This window comes from Protopterus annectens, chromosome 6.part0 (genome assembly GCF_019279795.1).
Source record: "Protopterus annectens isolate FY-2018-M chromosome 6.part0, PAN1.0, whole genome shotgun sequence".
Classification (NCBI taxonomy): Eukaryota; Metazoa; Chordata; order Ceratodontiformes; family Protopteridae; genus Protopterus; species Protopterus annectens.
Window position 1 is genome coordinate 1999404042 of NC_056737.1, and position 20000 is coordinate 1999424041.

Genomic DNA, 20000 nt, shown 5'->3' on the forward strand with positions numbered 1-20000 from the left:
GGGCAAACAAACAGAGAAGGATGAGATTAAACCAGAGGTAAAAAAATGCCAGCAGTAATATCAAAAAATGCCGCCAGCATGGGAATGGTCTTAATTAACTAATTTCTCAACATATTAAAAACAAATGAAATTAGGTTTAGCGCAGATTACTAGCCTATGTTCAATAAGTTTACCTATGCAGCTATAAAGATGTTTGTTTCAAAGCAAAGCAGCTCTACAAGGTGTAATTAAAAAAAATAATAGTTTCAGAAATGCAAAGCAATAGATGAACACTGAAATTACATACATTTTATTTCGCAGAATAACTCAGCTATTGTGTGGTTTAGATATTTCCGTTTACCTTTCTGGGCTATAAGGCAAAATTCTTCTTGAAGCTTAGTGTAATTTGCAACACATTCAATTGTATCTGAAAGTTGACTCGGTGTAGTTTGAAATTCAACCATGTCAGCACAGAGGTTGGGATTGGAGGCATGTAAACGGACGGGGGTCATTGATGCACTAAGTGGGACCTAGAATAAAAGAAAAATAGACTTAGTTATTCAAGCAGTGACAGACCAGCAAAAAAGTCAAAATGGCAGATGTTTATTTCTTATGTAAGTAAGAACAGAAATAAAGTAACTATGAGTGTTGCATCATTCTTGACAGATTTAGGAAACATTATGAAAATATATTCCTGTACATGAAAATACCTTGTTTTTTAATATCATTAAAATGTAGTTTATCTTAATACTGTGATTGTACTGTATATCTGTTTTTAATCTATAATCTGGGAAAAATGCATGCTGACCAGCAGAATTAAGAGTTTCAGACAATGGCTACAGGGAAGTTGATAAAAAAATTATGGCCAATTAAATGTGTTTGTATTTTGAGGAGGGCAACCGGAAACCATACCACATTATATAACAATGTCTGCATTCAGGTTTAACCCTGAAGAAAATATTTTTTTCAACATTACAGCTTTTTGACCTTTGGTACATAACTTTCATATGGCTTTATAGACGTGTGCTAACTTCCAGTTAAATGCATTTAATGGAATAGAACACTGAACCTTCTGATGTGGTTAACAAAAATCAGTTAAATAATTATTTGGAAATACATTATCAGTAGCTCAAGGCATTACAAAATGGATTTCAGTAGGGAAAAGGAATCTCTACATTACCAGCTAAGCATTACTGGGGTATAATTAGTGTTGCATGTAACTGCCAATCCAGTTCTGGTCTTTCATATTATTGTGAAAAAAAAGATATTCTAATCAGTATCTCACTTGTCTTCAAGATATGATACTTTTTTATCACAGCCATTCACACTGATGAAACAGTAAATAAAAGCTGAGGTTTGCTTTATCCAAATACTGCCTGCTCCCCAAATTCACCAGGAACACTTAAGACTGCATTATGTAAAGACAGCATAACTTACTGCTGCAGCTTTTGTTTCTGTCATACCTCTTTAGTAAATATACTTCACAGGGATATTTAAAGAATTTGGGATAATTACCTGAAGCTGTACTTTTGAATCTTTGCTGACACTCTTTGTTCTCCATCGTCTGCTGGCTCGTTTGTCTTTCTTGGAAATGTCTACACAGTTGGTCTATAACATGCAACAGCTATAATCAGTAATATATCTTGCATTCCAAGGTAAAAAAAAAAAAACTTGTAACACAAATAGTGATAAGCTTAAACAAAGCATTGAATCTAAAAATGGGATTCTGCATGCAGTTACTCAGACTTCTGCATTTTACACAGGAAGTGCAACAACAAGGAGAGGGATTTGTAAGCAGGATGTGCAAGGTGAAAATCTATACTGCATTGTGGTTAACTCAAGCAAATGGTTTTTGATTCACTAACAGTGGCAGAATAAGGCAAAGGGCAGTGCTGCGATATTTATGGATACTAATCAAGTAATATGCTATTGTTATAAACCGCTGCTGATGTTTAGTCAAAATAAAACGGCATAAATGATGGCATGCAAAAAAGTGAACATTACAATATTGTGGGGTATACTGACCTCTCTAGCAGTAAAATTCATGCCTTAACATTCACTCCTTAAAAATTGTCACAGTGACATAGGAATAGGACAGTATGCAACAATCCAGACACCTAGTATGCACTGGTACAGAATCGGAAGCTGCACAAAGCACATTTGTAAGGAATGACTAACTTAGCAATCATGTGGAGATAACACAGATGCTGAGTACCACATGTGAGATGTACTATGTGGTCCAGATGCCTAGGGAGCAGTGTGAATGACACATACCTATGCAAAACTATAGTCTCTGTAATGGTCTGTGCTGTAACAGCATGGACATTTTAGCTGCCATCATCCTAGAAACTGCCAGCTAATATACAACACAGATAGTACCATCATAGCTGCCTCAGACACACTGGCAACACACATGATGCTCAGATCAGGCAGATAAGTGAACAGTTGCCAAGCCCTTAATTATGGGATGTCAATGCTGAGACACTGGTTATTAGGAACACCTGGAATATTGAACAAACAGCACAAAGCAAAACGTGGTTATATAGTATAATACACTAATATGGTGTTATAAATGCCAAGTGAATACTGGGCACAAAATGAGCAGGAAAACACAACATAACAGCAGATGGCCTGTTAAGATATTAAATTATTATACTGTTATGCTGTACAAGTGATGCCACCTAACCACTACTACCAAAACTGATGACACTAATTATCCATGCCCAAATACTGGCAGAGATTTGGCACAATAGTGTACACAGCTAAACATGGGCATTCATACAGAAGGTGTTTGCCTTCATGAAGGGGGTATTTTGACTGCCTAAATACCCCTGGCAGACACCTGAAGTTCAGCTCAGGCAAGGCTAGTACAATGCTCCTTATATTCCATGTTACAGAATACTATAATGCACAGATAGCAACAGGGCACCTGGAGTGCCCAACATCTAATGGTACTGATGAGTAAGTTATTGGACATATTAATGCAAAGCAGGGTAAGAGACACATAGAGTGACAACTGTTGTACAGAATGTAGTATATGAAATTGCCACTGTATGCAGACAATGAATGCAGTGCAGTAGCAGTCACATGCACCATTTACATGTGGTGGGTGTTTTCTGATGCTGACCAATAGCTGGCTACAGAGTAAAGAAATACACTACAATGTGCTCTTCATACCACCTGAAGGAATCAGGCACATACACTTGAGTTCACAACAACGGAATGCCATGTGCATCATCATATGCTGAATACACATGCATATTCCACTGGCATGTAATATGTTTCTGTGTGTGTATTCTGCTGTAGGAAGCACACACAGAGGTTTCTCCCCAACCTATAGAATTATTTCTATTGCTACATGTCCACAAGTGAAAGTCACTATGCAGCTGACCTGCCTGCCTCAAAATGAACAACTTGCTAAAATATTTGCTAGTAAAGCTTCCACCTATAATTCCATGCATCCAGAAAACAGAAACTGCAACACAATGTCTTGGCAAATATACAGCATTCCCTGTTTGGATTTACTTGCTCTTATAACTGCATGACATCTACAACAATGAGCAAAACAAACAATGCTGCCATGGTTCCTTAAGTGTTCTTGGTTACAGGAGCACTTTATATTGTTCCATCATGTGATGTCATCAAGGACAAGCATAGAGTGACAAAACTTAAAGACACACACAGACACACACACACACACACACACACACACACACACACACACACACACACACACACACACAAGCATTTTATATTACAAGGGGGTAGGTGCAGATCTGATTCTAGTCCTCCTCTTATAACCTAAGGAATTCTTCACAAACTACTCTCACAGCCTCTCTGGCTAATCTCCATTACTAAATACACCTTCTCTTTCATTTCTCTATCACTCTGGCAATCTATCCATCACACATAAAAGAAATGACTGCCTAAAAGATAATACAAAATTGAGAAGTTGGAAGCTCTTGATTATGAATATGGATAGTAAGATACAAGCAGTGAAAATGTTTCTAGTCTTATCTTTAGTTTTATGTGTAGGTAAGGTGTCTTTTTATCAACCAGAGAAGTGGCAGACCATAATTAATAAGGAGGTAAATTAATTTATTTTCGGAAGGGAAGACGGTAAGAGTTAAGTGGGATAAGTTTTTTCTTCTCATTGAACACGTTGCTTTAGGCCTACCCTATTTTTAATGGATAATTTTAAGCTATGCAGTTAAGGGTCATATATATATATATATATATATATATATATATATATATATATATATGTGTATGGGTCCATGACGATTGAACAAAAGTTCAATTGTCGGAAACCAAATAACTGAATCCACTTTACCGAAAGTGCTTTTTGCCGAAAAAACACTTTTGCTAAAGTCCCTAACAAAGACTAAGAAAAAAACAAAAACAAATACAAAAAACACACAACTCATGTTTACGCAGGGGGGAAGGCCCCCCTGCACTACCCATGTGGGGGGCTGTGCCCCCCACCCCCTACTTTTATATTCTCACTCCGAGATCACACTACAGTGGGGAAAAGGGGATATTCCCTTATCTCCACTGTACTACGATCTCAGCAACAGCTATTCCCCTAACGATTTCCCTTACCTTTCAGCATATATATATATATATATATATATATATATATATATATATATATATATGTATCATAAGCAGTAATTTACCATCAAAGTGAAGTCCTACAAATAAGTAGAAGGTAGTATTTTAGATGTAGGCCCTTAAGGAGAATAACAACCATACAGAATATTATTTTTACAATGTAGCATAAAATATTTTAAGAACTAGGCCAATAAGAGAATGGAATAATGAGATTTTATCAGTAGGGATGACACCAAGTGAAGCCACAGACAATAGGCAAGATAGGCAAGACGTCGACTTTAGTAAAGAAAATTAGAAATGGAACCAATGTACTGGGAGCAAATAAGTATGGAGGAAGCAGTAATAGTGGAATAAGGTCAAGTGGAAGTTTGGACTTACAGTCTCTTTTCTCTACCAGGGACTGATGCAGAGAATATGCAAACTGAAAGGGATAGAGGAGTGATAAGTGAAAAAATGAGGTTTGGGACAAACTGTCCAGTACCCTCTTTGGGGGGAAAGGAAGGGGGAATTGAATACAGGGAATGGGGGGATTGTGGATAGTGTTAAGTCAGATTAGCTTAGCTGGGTTTGGACATTAATGGGTTAATTGGCTTGGGGGAATTAGGGGAAGCGAGGTAGGTTTGGGGAGGGGCTTAGTTATTATATTGTGGTAGCAGATGAAGTGGTCTCACATTTAGGTGTGAGTTGCTGAAGCTACTTCACGTCCAGGATGACCTGTAGGCACTCTGGTAACAGGTAGGCCTTGATTAGTGTGGATGTGTAGTATGTGGTGAATTAGATCGATAGGTTGGTAGGACAGTGTGGTTTGTTGTGTTCTTTTTTTTCCCTTAAACTGTTGTATTTATGAGGGGTAAGCAGCATGACTTGAAAAGGAGTTGCAACGGTAGGCAGGTTTGGCTTATTGTTATGGCGTGACTCGTTTATTGGTTAGGGGGAATGAGTAGTGGTATGGGCAGACACTCTCCATGTGTGTTCCGTGGTCATCCCTTGATGGTAGGGCTGGGCTGGTTGCTCATGGGGGGGTCTGGCTTTGGGGGTTGTGGTTCGTTCATGGTTTAGGGTGGTTGGTCATTGCTTCGTTTTGTGCTGGTGAGGCAGTAAGCTGTGTAGTGTTCCCCCCTTATTTCTCCCTTTGTACCTGTGTTCTGCTGAGCTAGTGGGTGCTGGCATAGTTAACAGGTTTTTAGTAGCTGGTTTCAGGTTGTTGAGTGCAAGTTGTAATTCTGCTATGCACTCAGTAGTCTTGGTTAATTCCCAGTTGTTGAAAGCTCGGTACTGGTGGTGGGTGTGGAGTGACTTATTTTGAGGGCTTTAAACGTTTGACTCCCATTTCTCATACTTTGAGCATGCGTGGTAGAGTAGTGAGCTGTTAGCAGGGGGAGGGTGGGCGGGGGAAGGGATACAGCTCAGGATAGGTTTAGCTAGTACTATGGAAGTCATCATGTGGTAGATAGTGCAAGAGCTACCCGTGAAAAAAAAATTATGTCTACTTGACATATATTTGTTTTGGTATTCTTTAAGATAGATTACACCAAGTTATTTAGCTAGTATCATTTAAGAATTTCCTCTCAAACGTACTATCTGGCAATAATTTAATTTTTTTTTCTTTTCTCTGTGCTGATGTATAAAGCTCTGCCGGTTTAACTTGTATCACCATTGGGAACATTTATATTTCCGAAGTGACATTTTAGAGTATTCATTTTCAAATGTTATAGCTGGATATTTATTTAAGTATTATTTATTATCTGAGGTGAAACTAATATTTTGCAATGTAGTTTTTTTTTTTTTTTTTTTTAAGCTGCCTGCATCTGCCTCAAACTGTCTGTTCTTGAGTTGGGCTATCTCATTGTGATGTCTGGGTTCACAACTCATTTGGTTTGGTGTTTTGCAGGGAATCAACATGACAGTGTCTTGACTTGATTTGGGTGTTGTTCTTTTATGCCTAATGCTAAGAGTGTTCGGACTTATACTGGAAGGCTTCTTCACTTTGTTTCCATGTTACGGATAGTGGTTGTGTCCCTGTGTGATGGATAAGCTATCTACAATAGGGTAGTTTTGCTTGACTGGCTCTGTGGTACTTGGGGGAAAGGTGCTGTGTCTTGTGGAGCTCATTCAGCCTTGTCACGCAATGGTGGTCAGGACCCATGTAAGCTTAGGGGCTCTCGGCTTCACGTCAGAGGGCTCCATAAATATATAAAAAAAAACTTTACATCCACTGTCCGACTGCCTCGTGGGGTGGGAGTTGGCTAAATGGGGATGCTTCATTGTAATTGTTTTTTGTGCAATTTGTCATGTACTGGGTGGGGAGAACCTTAGAATAATGGCGCTGCACCTCAGATGCCATGGTACTCCTGTTTACCAAAAGGGCGGTTGGTTTATTTAAGAGCACAGTGGGTCCTGTTTTTTTTTCTCCTCAGACCTTGACAGTATGATGCTATTGCTACTGCTAGTGGTAATGTGTTTTTTTTTCTCTTGATAGTCATCATGCAGAGACATCGGCAGTGTTGGGAAGTGATAGTGGCCCAGGCAGAAAAATAGTTTCAAGGGGCATCTACTGCTGACTTGATGTCGACTAAACAGATGGGGGAATCCAGCCCAACGAGGTGCCACTCCACTCCAAGGACTGGGTCGATGGCTCTTTGCAAGAGACAGCGAGTATTGAATGAGGTGGTTCCAGCTAGCCCATCACTGCCTTGCGCAACTCAAGATGGAGGAGAAGGTAATGGTCTTACATCAGTCATTCTGGTAGGCCCAGAGGAGGATGGGAGTGTGGGGGCAGTTGGGGAGGACAGGGAGTCCTTGGGGGTGGAATTTTTTCATAACTGGAATAATGTAAGGGTAGCTACCCCAGACATTGCAGAAAGTTATGGGTCAAGTGGGGAGGAAGCTGTTAGGGAGGACAGGGCTGGGTTGCTGGTTAGCCTAGGATTGGGTTCTGAGCAAGTTTTTGATTTTGGCCTTCGCTCAGGTGACTGGTTAACTATGCAATCTTTGGGGTAAGGAACCGGGGCAGTCTTTTTGACTCCACACATTCTGACTTCAGTTAAGTAGAAGATCTGGAAAGGGGAATATGTGGATGTTGAGTTAATTGATGCAGAGGGGGCACAGCGGCTGGTGGAGTTGGAGTCGGCTAACAGTAAAGATTTGTTGGCTGCCTTGGCTGCACTGGAGAGGAGGAGGGTAGTTAGAATTTATCCTAGGACATGGGATAACTGGGTAATTGGTTTTGTTTATTACATGGCGGTGTTGTTGGAAAAGGACGCAACTTTTGCTTTGCCTGTTTTGAGTTATTTCCTACCAATTTGGGAGGATCAGTGATTACAGCCAGGGAATGCTTGGTTGTGGTATGACCAGAGTTTTCGGAAGCAGAAAGCAGTGGAGCATTCTCTCCAATGGGAGGTGAGCCATCCAGACATCTGGGTGGCTACCATGATGGATAGTTATGGTGGGAGTACTAGAGGGGGAAAAGGAGGAGAATGGGAGTGGTGTGTGTTGGACCGTTAATGCCGGACGTTGTTTGTGGGTAGGGTGCAAGTTCTTGCATGTTTGTTCAAAGTGTGGGGGGAATCATCCAGCTGCCCAATGCGGGCTGCAGGAAGTTAATGCTATGACCACAAACTTCATGTCAAAGGATGGGGGTTTTCTTTCTCTAAGCTTTCAGAATTTTAGGAGTAGAGATAATTTTTGTAGCTCATGGGATGATGGACTCCTCAGGGGGGCTAGGGAAGGGGTGGGGGTTGTATTCTCCCATTAAGGTGGGGATTCTATGGTGCATGCTCTGAGGCTTTCCTGATCCTGTGCAAAAGGAAGAAGAGATATTACACGGTTTTTATGGGGGAGGGGTTCCTCCATTAAATCCAGGGTGGTGGGGGATGTGGTGGTTTGCAAGAACTTGAGTTTGGTGCGAGGTAAGGATGACATTTTATGGACGTTGGTTGAGAAGGAATGTCAAGCAGGTCGTTATTGGGTCCTTTTGATAGCCCACCTTTTGACAGGTTTGAGGTTTTTCCATTGGGTCTGGTATGAAAGAAAATGGCGGGTGAATTCAGGTTGATTCACCGTTTGTCATATCCCGAGGGGAGCTCTGTTAATGATTTCATTGCAGATGAGAATGCCAGGGTTGATTATGTATCCTTGGATGATGCAGCGGAGGTCATTCAGAGTTTCAATGAACCATGGTTAATGAAGGTGGATATCGAGTCTGCCTTTTGTCTACTACCAATCAGGCAGGAGGAGTGGGTATTACTGGGTATGATAGTAGGGAACAAGTTCTATTTTGACAAGGCCATGGCTATGGGCTGTTCAGTTGCATGTGCAACCTTTGAAAAATTCAGTATGGTTCTTCATTGGGTATGGCAATAATGGGTGAGTACGCAGAAGGCTGTACATTACTTGAAAGATTTCTTGTTAGTCAGGGAGGGATGGAAGGAGCGCAGGAAGGGCTGCAAGAATTTTTGGGAATGTGCACTGACTTGGTGGTCCCATTGGCTCAGCATATGTTGGAAGGCCTGGCAAGAGCTTTAGATGTTTTGGGACTACTAGTAGATGCAGAATGAGGTTTGTTTTGTCTGCCTATGGATAACATAGACAGACTGAAGGCTAGTATTAGGACAGTTGTGGTTAAGGATAAGGTACGGATCTGGATGGTTATGGAGCTGTTAAGCCTGTTGAAGTTTGCTTGTAGGGTGGTGCATCCATGGAGTACTTTTTGTCAGTCGGTAGCCTTTTTGTTAAAAGGGGGAAAGAGTAAACACCACTGGGTTAGGGTTAACAAGTTGGTTTGGGAGGATCTGTTTCTGTCATTATGTTTTTTGTAACAGTTCAATGGGATTCCCTTTTGGCAGTCAGACTGAGTGGGTCAGGAGGAGCTCCAGTTGTTCACAGATGCAGCATTGGGCATCGGAATGGGGGATTATTCTGGAGATCAATGGTTTGCAGCTCAGTGGCCACTGGACTGGCAGGAGGACTGGAAAAGGAAGGTTGCATTTTTAGAGTTGATGCCAATTTGGGCAGCTTCGGTAGTTTGGAAGGAATGGTTGCAGGGAAAGTGGGTAATGTTTCATTCTGATAACATGGCAGTGGTGCGGGTGTTGCAGATAAAGGTGGCCAGATCAGAGTTGTTGATTTTACGCAAGTTGGTTTTACAGAGTTTGATAATTAATTTTTCATTTAAAGGGGTCGCATATCACCTACTCAGAGGCGATCTCTGCTTAACATACAAAGCTATGCCAAATCCAGAGCTGTTGGACATGCTCCACTTAAAGAAATACCAATCCCTCCGAGCTACACGCTCTAGGGACCTAAACCTTGTCACCAAAATAAACAGAACATGCTGGAGGGATAGATTCCTGCCCCAGAGACTTCTCATACTCTGGAACAAACTACCTATCTATATCAAACAAAGCTCCTCATTAGCATTCTTCAACAAAAATCTTGATGATTGGATGGGAGATAGGAAATTCACCCCAGGGATCACTTCTGTGGCTCTGCTTGACAGGGACACAGGAAAATAATTTTCTTGGGTGGCAAAAGCCAGGGTACTGTTTGGCTAGGCTTATATAGGCCCTAGGGTCAATAGTCTAGTATCTACCTATGAACCTATGTGCCTGGAGTTAGCAATGCTATTGCTGACAGCTTGTTGTCCAGATTTCATTTTTCCACATTTCATCAACTGGCTCTAGGGGCCAAGGAAGCACCTGTACCATTGCCAGTGGAGGTGTAGCATCTTGGGTTGAGGTAACCCGCAGGTTAATGCAACAATCTTGGGTGATGTCTACAAGAAAGGCTTATGGTAGGGCTCTTTATGAATTTGATCAGTTTGTTTTACAGTTGCTGGAAGAAGATGGGATTTGGTCAGAGGAGTTACTGCTTCGTTACTTAGCTCAGACTTGCAGTTTAGGCAAGGCACGACAAACGGTTAGGGTGGATCTAGCAGGAATTAGCATATTTGCGCAGGTATCTGGGTTGCACGATTTTACAAAGTCTTTGATGGTCAGGTGTATGCTGAGTGGATGGGGAAGAGTGGCTGGAGAGTGTAGGAATATGTGATGGCCGCTGACAAGGATGTTTTTGAAAGTTTTGCTGAAAGGTTTAGACTTACTGGAATGAAAGTCCTTGGAATACATTATGTGGATCACTTTGTGTGTGTGGTTATATTTTGGTGCGTTCCGCATGTCTGAGTTATCAGGATCATTACTTTGGAGGGATGTAATGATAGGTCCTGGGACGGTGCTCATTGGGCTCTGAAGGTCTAAGACAGATCAGTTGGGGAAAGGTGCATTGATAGTGCTCAAGAAAGATAGGAGTGTTAGGCTTTGCCCGGTAATATGGGCTATGGAATTAAGGTGCCCTCAGGTGGGGGGGCCCGTATGAGTCGGTTTTCTGGTTGTCAGATGGCAGGAGGGTGACAAGTGGTAAGCTTGTACAAATTATCAGGGGGTTTTCGTTGCATGGGTTTTCCAACTGAGTGGTTTGCTGCTCATTCTTTTCGCACTGGTAGGGCTTCAGACTTGGCTAGGGAGGGCAGACCCATTGAAGTTATTAGAACAGTTGGGAGGTGGTCTTCTAATGCCATTTTATCTTATATTGGTTAATATTTTCATTGCATTTAACATATTTTTTTCCTCTCTTTTAGGAAAGCGGATTGTCATCCTGGGCCATTCTTATATCCATTGGGTGGAGAAACGGGCAGTGGTTAGGATGGGTGGAAAGAATCTAGGTTTGTCTCAGTTAGGTTGGACAGTTACTTGGCATGGGGTTAGAGGGCTTAGATGTCATCAGCTGCTGAAGGAGTTTAAAGTGGTAAGGTTGCGAGTAGGTTATCTGCGAATATTAGCAGTGCACTTAGGAGGTAATGATTTGGGAATTCTTACGAAGTAGCAGTTGGTGGATATCATAGCAGAGGATTTGTTTAAGTTGCAGACATTATGCCCTGGTATGTGTATAGCATGGTCAGAGATAGTACCATGTTTGACTTGGAGGAATGTGGTAAGTTACTGGGCTGTGGAGCGGGTTCGGAGGTTTGTTATCCAGAGGCTGGCTAGACAATTGAGAGGATTAGGCATGTACACTATAGAACATGGTGGCTTTAAAGACAGAGCTGGTGTTTGGTTTCAATCAGATAAGGTGCATTTGACTGATGTTGGTTTAGATTTATTTAATGTACATTTGAAATTGTTTTTAGAGGGTATGGTGAAGGTTATTGGATAAGAGGGGGAATAGCCTGGGATCAGGCTGGTGGGCAGAGAAGAGGGACAGGATTGTCCTCTTCTGTTCCCCTCTCAGTGATGGTGTTGATGGCATTGAGTTTGGGGATTAAGTGAGTTGCTGGATGCTGCTTGATAATAAGTGAGCTTATTTGGATGCTGCTTATTTTGAAAGGGTGAGCAGATAAGCTGCTCATTTAAGGTTTTGGTCAGAGTGAGTAGATACACTGCCCTGATGGATGATTTGGACAGGGTGCGTGAGTACACTGCCCTGATGGATGATTTGGACAGGCTGAGTGGGTATGCTGCCCTGATGGATGATTTGGACAAGGTGAGTGGGTACGCTACCCTGATGGATAATTTGGACAGGGTGAGTGGGTACACTGCCCTGATGGATGATGCTGACAGGATGAGTGAGTACACTGCCCTGATGAATGATTTGGACAGGGTGAGTGGGTACGCTGCCCTGATAGATGATTTGGACAGAGTGAGTGGGTACGCTGCCCTAATGCATGATTTGGACAGAGTGAGTGGGTACACTGCCATGATGGATGATTTAGACAGGGTGAGTGGGTACACTGCCCTGATGGATGATTCTAACAGGGTGAGTGGGTACGCTGCCCTGATGTTGCTGGAAGAATGTGATGTTTTCAGTTAATTATTTTATGTGAATAAAGTTAATAATTTGGTTGTATTAATAAAGGTTGTTAACTGTCTTTTGGTGTTAGCGTGAGTCATTTTAAAGGGGGACCGGGACAAACAGCTCTTACTGAGTTTTTAGTTGAGTCTAAAGCAAAAGCTGCTGTTAAAGAAACAGATAGTAGGGCATATGAAATACCATGTGATAACTACAATAATCAGTCAGAAGAGGTTAGAAAAGATTAGTTCAGGAGAATGGAAAGACAATATACAAACAAGGTGGGAGGACAGCTGTTGTGGCTCCCAAGTATGCAACAATGTCCAGAAAATGTTAGATTTTTGCATGGAAGTATTTGTGTAAGTACTTTTATACACCAAGCAAATTTAAGTGAAGTTTTCCTCAGGTGGAAAGTAATCACTGTACACTTGAGCAAAAATAGTGATAATTGGCAACATCTTTTGGAAAGTAATGAATTGTTGCATTTTGAAAAATGACCTACAGAATACTTTCTCAGAAATGTTGGGGGCACAAAATATTGTAACTGAGGAAATAATTTTTGGGCTGGAATATAAGATCCAGATTGTTTAGTTATAGTAAAGCCTTGTTAAGTTTAATGCTACTGGCAAAAATGCAAGTACTAGAAAATGGAAATCTGAATCTAAACCAACTGTAAGCAAAGCACTAAATATTACAGAGATCCTTAGAAAATGAACTGAGCAAGTTACATAAAAATAAATGGAATGTTTGGGAACAATTCATACAGAATAACAATCAGGTACAGGATTGAAATTTAAAGGAAGGCAGGATTTTTGCAAATGATTAATATTGGAGTGAATGATGATTGTTAAAAAAGAAAACGTATGTATAATCCATGAAACTCATGAAAAGTGTGTACAGTGGTTGGTTTTCTTTTCTCTAACTGTATGTGTACCCTTGTCATTGTTTAAATGCTGTGAATTTAATAAATGCATTTATGAAAAAATGTAATTGTATCACACAATTTGGTTCTCCAATGCAGATCTAATTTGTAGTACCTTATGTGTGAAGTCTGCATGTCCTCATTGTGTCCTTGTAGGCTTTTGACAGATGCCCTGTTTTTATTGTACATCACAAAGACATGCCAAAGATGACCTTCCAAATTGTCTGTAGATGTGCATGCGGGTGCTTTGTGTGTGTGTGTGTGTGTGTGTGTGTGTGTGTGTGTGTGTGTGTGTGTATGTGTGTGTGTGTGTGTGTGGTCACTGACCAGCACAAGGTTCAATGCCATGTATAAATGGAAAGTGGGAGCAGGTAGAGAATGCTAATGAAGTCCATTACCATCCAAGTGCATTGCTCTGGACAGTAAACTGTCTAGTGCAGAGATTCATAGATGTTTCTACAGGGCAATGTCTATACAGACCAGTGCACAAAAAGTGTATGTGTGTATACCGCACTTTAATTGCAGATACCTGTTCATTTCAAAGTGTAACAATTTCCTCCACCTGACCCAGATGTTGATTCAGGTTTTCTTCCAGAGTCTCTGCTGAAAAGGGGTATTTTGCCCATTTGGACCCGGCAAACAAAAATAAATGAATAAATAACAGAATGCACCTGTGACTGTGCACTGATTATAGTGTCTTTATAATTATCTTCATTATAGTCTTTGTTTTTTGTTTCAGATAAACAAAATGAATGTATATCATATAAGAATATTAAGGAGCAACTATAACAAAATCCCTCATTTTGTTTTCAAACACAAAGAACTGCATAACTTATGACAAAATATTTACACTTACCAACTTAAGACCTCTTAAAGCCTTCTGCTTGTAAAACAGTATCTTTTTTTTACATGAGATTGTTAGAATTTCTGTGCTTTTCACTTTTTAAGATAGGGACAATGTCAACCATCTTTTTACCATGTTTATGTCACTGTCTCCTTGGGCATAGTAGATGTGCTACTCTGCTTTGTGTACATGCTCCCTGTACACGTTGCAAACCATGTGATGTTTAATACATATCATTATACCCACCAGTATCTCTGTCCTAATTTCCATTTTGGACACGTGTTGTGAGGTATGTTTATACCTATAGCCTCACTATTATTGTTGCCATTTGTGTACATTAGCCATCCTGCACATTCCCCATCCACAGTGGTAATATCTTCATGGTCACCCACACATGTGCCCCATCATAAGTTCCCAGGTCTATATTAGAACACCGAACATTCAAAATGTTAAGTGTTCTAATATCGAACCTTAGCAATCGAAAAAAAATATTGAACATTCGGAACAGCGAATTTTTTCCTAGGGAAAAAAATTTGCTGTTCCAAAACACATACACACAATACAAGCACACCAAACAAACAGCAATCCACACACATACACCTAAACTCTAACACCTAACCCTACACTAAACTATACAAACATCACTAATTAGCCACTTACCTTAACCCAAACCCTAACCCTAAGGTCCGTCACTATTGCACAGTCACCTCACCCGCGCCCTAACCCTAACTCACCTAACCCGCCCTAACCCACATGTCCACACAATCGCACACTTACCTGACCTGTGTCCTAACCCTAACTCACCTAACCCGCCCTAACCCACACGTCCACACAATCACACTTACCTGAACCCGACCCGTAACTTTCCACCAGAGCGCTGAAAATACTGAAGCAACAGAAACGGACAACCAAATCAGTGTTTGCTGAAAACGGGTCGATATTAGAACACCCGACATTTCAAATGTTCGGTGTTCTAATACAGACACTATGTTCCCAACCTATAACGGTATGTGACAGCAACAGTAAATATAATGGTACTTGAACAGCCTCTTCTAAACAAAGCAGCCGGGCATTATGTTCCTTATCCAGTGTATGTTCTGCTATGGCCACATAGCAGCAAATCACAGTATTATTATTATCTGGTGGGGGTGCTGTATGTCTACACATTACTTTGCTGCACTTTCACTGACATTGATATCTGTCTCAATGACTCCCCATGCTTCTCAACCTCTATATACAAGGAATCTGGACAAAAATAAAAGTACTGGGGGACAAAGACCCAAAATCGAGAACAAATTTTAAGCATTGCTCTTATAAACTCAGAAAATTGCAAGAATAACAGGTTTTGCATTAGCATACATTTTCTGATAGATATGAAGTCTGAAACTCAAATGTAAGTCATTATTTGCTGACATCAGCCCTCAATAATTTGCCAGAAAATCACACATTTTATATGGAACAGGCCAGAAATAAGATGCAAACATCTCACATTCTGTGACTATCTTAACAGTTAAATGGTATGGGCTCCCTCTTACCTGTTTGCTTGTGTTTCCATCCTGCTTTCAGTACCACACTGCCTTCTATTCCTAACATGCATTTCCTCCCTTTTACCACACTCCCTTATTTTCCTGACTAAGCCCTATGGTTTTATGGTCTTTGGGCTTGATTGTAGCTATGTTTACACTGCCATACCATTCTGACTGCCCTACAGGTAAGCTTTGCTATGTTACTCTCCTCAGGAAATCAGCATTAGCTATATTTCACATTTCTTGCTGATCTTCTGGTGTGCTTTTCTGTGGAGATGTTTGGGCATGTAATGTAAAGCAAGGTATGTATTTTACAACTTGTGGACATTTTAAATGACTACAGTATTTCCTTGCTAGGAGCTTCTCTTTGCAGATGCATGTATGCAATTGTCCATTTGCAGATGACTCACTAGGCCCCTTAATATTTCTTTTATTGCTATGTGACCTCTTTGGTGTATTCAATACCGTTTCACTGGCTCAGAATTATTAGCTATCTTGCAGTGTACCATGACTTGACTACATTCTGTTTTCCATACATTTGGTATATGTATTCCATAAGAAAACAGACTTATATTTTCAGTCTTTTTGGCCTGTTACCAGGGTACATTTTTTTCCTGAGTTTCTTCCATTGCAGCATTAATACAGCATTCCTTTGTTAAGTATCTTCCCAAAAGCCTTCAGCTGACATAACAGAATCCCTTTCAAGCCATATATCTAAATACTTTCATCTTACCATGTTCCCATAGATACAGATATTGCATAAATAATAATTGTGTTAGTACACAGTTTACTGCTATAGGCTTTATTTTGTCTTCATTTATTTTATATCCTGAAAGGGCATGAAACTGTCTCTAAATATTCCACAACAGTGAAATATCCTTTTTTGGATTTATCAAGTACACAATAATACCATATGTGAATAAAATTAACTTTTCCTGATTATCCTAACAGTTATAGTATTGAATTTGTGGGTCTCTTATTCTCTTTGGCAATGGCTCTAGGTATAAGTTAAATAACAAATGGAAAGAGCATACCCCTACCTAGTTCTTCTGTTCAGGAGCGGCTTATCATAGAGCATTCATATATCCTCCTAAGTAACTATATTTTTGTATCAAGGAATGCAGAAACTACCATTGCCCTACTCATAAAACTCCAGCTGACTCTACTGAATGCTTTCTCTACATTAAGGTCCATCAACAATAATAGCATTTTCTTACACTCTACTTCCTTTTATATCATCATTATTCTATTAATATTCTATATCTATCAATTTTGGCAAGACCTTTCCCATTCTTTCGCAAGAACAAATACTTTCTAATCATGGTTTAAAATTGAAATAGGTCTATATGAAGCTGGGTCTGAAGGATATTTACCCTTTTTGGGTAATACAGCCACCACAGCTTTCTTCCAAATGCTGGTACTGTTCCTCCTTTTAAAACATTGCCAAATAAAACCTTCCAGATTGTTATCACTTTCTTCCTCCTAACTTCCACAATTCCACAGAATACCATCTGTTCTTCCCTGTTGACTGATTACACATTGCCATTTTATCTCATCCCTTCCTATCTTAACTATTCATTTTTCAGCCTCATAGGTTATTGATACTTACAATGGCATTACCAGTTGAAATATGTAGTAAAGGAATTTTCAAAAATGAATGGCATTAATTTTAGAGTGTGTGGTCAATTTAGCTGTAACACTGAGGGCATTGTATATGTCCTCAGATGTCCTTGCAACAAATTTTATGTAGGAGAAACAAAAAGGTCTTTTAAAACACAAATGTTAGAACATGTGAGAGATATTATTAACAGAAAGAAAGAGAGTTTCATTGCTACACATTTTAAGAATTTTCATTGTGGGGATAGTAGGGGATTACAAGGCACTGTTTTAAATAAAATATATGTCTCCCAGTTTGATAAAGTGGTTTTGAAAAATCTTTTGTTGTTTAAAGAATCTATTTACATTTTAAAATTTGAGACTTTAGCCCCGAAAGGGTTACATGAGGAATGCAACTGGAAATATTTTATTTAATTAGATAATTAAGCGTTGATTGTTTTATTACGGAGTTATTTAAGGTATGTGCTTTTTGCGTAAGATGTTACTCCTTGAAGGCGTTGGCCGAGACGTGAGAGTATATTAAATTCTTGTGGATATCTGGCTTGTTGTTTTTTTGTTTTTATTCTTTAGTTTGTGGTGTTATATTTCCTGCTTAACTCCCTGCACCTGTAAACTTAGCGTTTCTAACTGCTGGCACTTTTTCAGGGAAAAGATAACAAAACAGCTAATGGCAAGGAGCCATTCTTTTCAAATACCAGCGACCTGCAGTTTTTTTCAGCTTTCCATTATTTTTGCCTGTTTGTTTAGAGAAAAATAAAAAACTCCTTTTTCTGTAGTGTAAACTGGGAACATTAGTCTATATAAAACAAGGAAAATTATTATATCTTAATAAATATATTATATGTGTGAGGCAATATTATTAACCTCTATGTCAGTGTGACACATTTTTTATTGAACAGCTGCAATAATGTGCCATCACAATCACAATATCATATTTAAATGTATAATGATGCTGACAACAAATAATGTACAACACTGGTGAGCTGTATTTTACATTGGGAAATTTATACGTCAGCCTGACCAAAGGGCTCCTCAAAATAATTTAATTTTATGGGGCTTTTTATTTGTCATCTCTATTATGCTGCATTTTGTATATTATTAACTAACTGGAGAATTAACAAATGAGGTGATGTGCATTATAGGACATTATACACATCCAAAGAGTGAGCATTACATAAACTTCAAGAGTGAAATGTGAAGGATTTATAGAAAATACTTCATTCCTAGCATTTGAGCTTCAAACTTTGTAGACTTTACTCCTCATTCATGATGTATAATTGCTGGGACAGTGCTTTATAGACTTTACTACTCATTTATGGTGTATAATTGCTGGGACAGTGCTTTACAGACTTTACTCCTCATTTATGATGTATAATTGCTGGGACAGTGCTTTATAGACTTTACTCCTCATTTATGATGTATAATCGCTGGGACAGTGCTTTATAGACTTTACTCTTCATTCATGATCCCCGGGATTCCCCGTGCAGCGTGTAGATGGCGCAGTAGCGCCATATGCATATTAATGAAGGCGCGCTGCCACCACAGCCACACGCATAGGAAACGAGTGCGAGTGCATGGGGCTTGTTGAAGTGCCGCACGGAGGCATGGAAATGTCGGCTGTTGACGTGCAACCTAAAATGCTGGAATATTACAATCTGCCTGCAATAGTAATCACACCTGCCGGTGTCCGTGGATACTGAAACGTATGCAATGCATGCAAGACAGTTCTTATGAACACAAAATTAAGACGCAAACACAAATGCACGTTAGCGAATATCGAGTCTCCATCCCTCGAACAAATGACATTTAAAACCATGTGCCCGTATTCTAATGCAGTGTAGATAGTTATACCTAGTGGAAGTGAAACGCATCATGTTAGCGTGCTGCCAATAGCTACGTGTAGCCCAATGGTCAAGGTTACCACCTGTCCCACATTGTTAGGGATAGTACACAGCTGGGCAGTTGTGTCCATACCAAAACCATTATAAATGTAAAATATCCTGCGACCGTATGACATAATTATATCCCACATCACATGTAATAGTCACATACAATAGTTATTTCCGTATGTAACATACCACATGTTACAAGAAATAGAATAAGCAAGTAAACGAAACAGAAGGAGCATATAAACTGTTACAACAATAAGCTAACATGTAGGCATAAAACAAAAGTATTATCCGTAGTACTGACCGTGGGCATGTGTTGTCCTGTAGAATCTGATTTGTGTCCGGAATATAGCCCATCCTGGCCAAATGAAAAGGTGGCAACCCTACCAATGGTCAGAGCATTCGGCCAAAATCCGCCCATATCCGGTCCAAGCCGTTCTTGTCAGGATGTGTCAAAGTTGAACGGGTATTACCCGGGTGTATTTACCATGTCATGAAAGATAAGTATTTGCGTGTACCTATGTGTGTGATGTACAGCATGTGGAAGGTGAAAAATGCCAGGGTAGTCCTCACAACCATACAGGTACCTGACATATGTAGTGTATGCAATGTGTTCCCTTGACCGTGCCATGGGCCATCAACCAAAGAAGGGATGGATGGAGTGTCAGGAATATGTGTGTGGGGGGAATGGGTAATGGTATAATCCACAAAGGCGAGACTGTGTTGGATGCACAATAGGTGAACTGGAGGTGTATGAGGGAGCAGCG

The 20000-nt window shown here is 40.1% G+C and overlaps 1 protein-coding gene across 2 annotated transcripts in view; it reads right to left on the minus strand.

Moving 5' to 3' along the window:
• Positions 1-20000, minus strand: part of OSBPL6 (oxysterol binding protein like 6) — a 1023860-nt gene that overhangs the window by 531428 nt on the left and 472432 nt on the right. Inside the window, exons 9-10 of one of the 2 annotated variants that reach the window (XM_044075313.1) lie at positions 1495-1587; positions 341-509 (exon numbers count right to left, since the gene is read on the minus strand). In XM_044075313.1, coding sequence (XP_043931248.1) covers positions 341-509; positions 1495-1587 — 262 coding nt within the window. The remainder of the gene's footprint in view (positions 1-340; positions 510-1494; positions 1588-20000) is intronic. The other variant, XM_044075314.1, reaches the window with a different exon arrangement.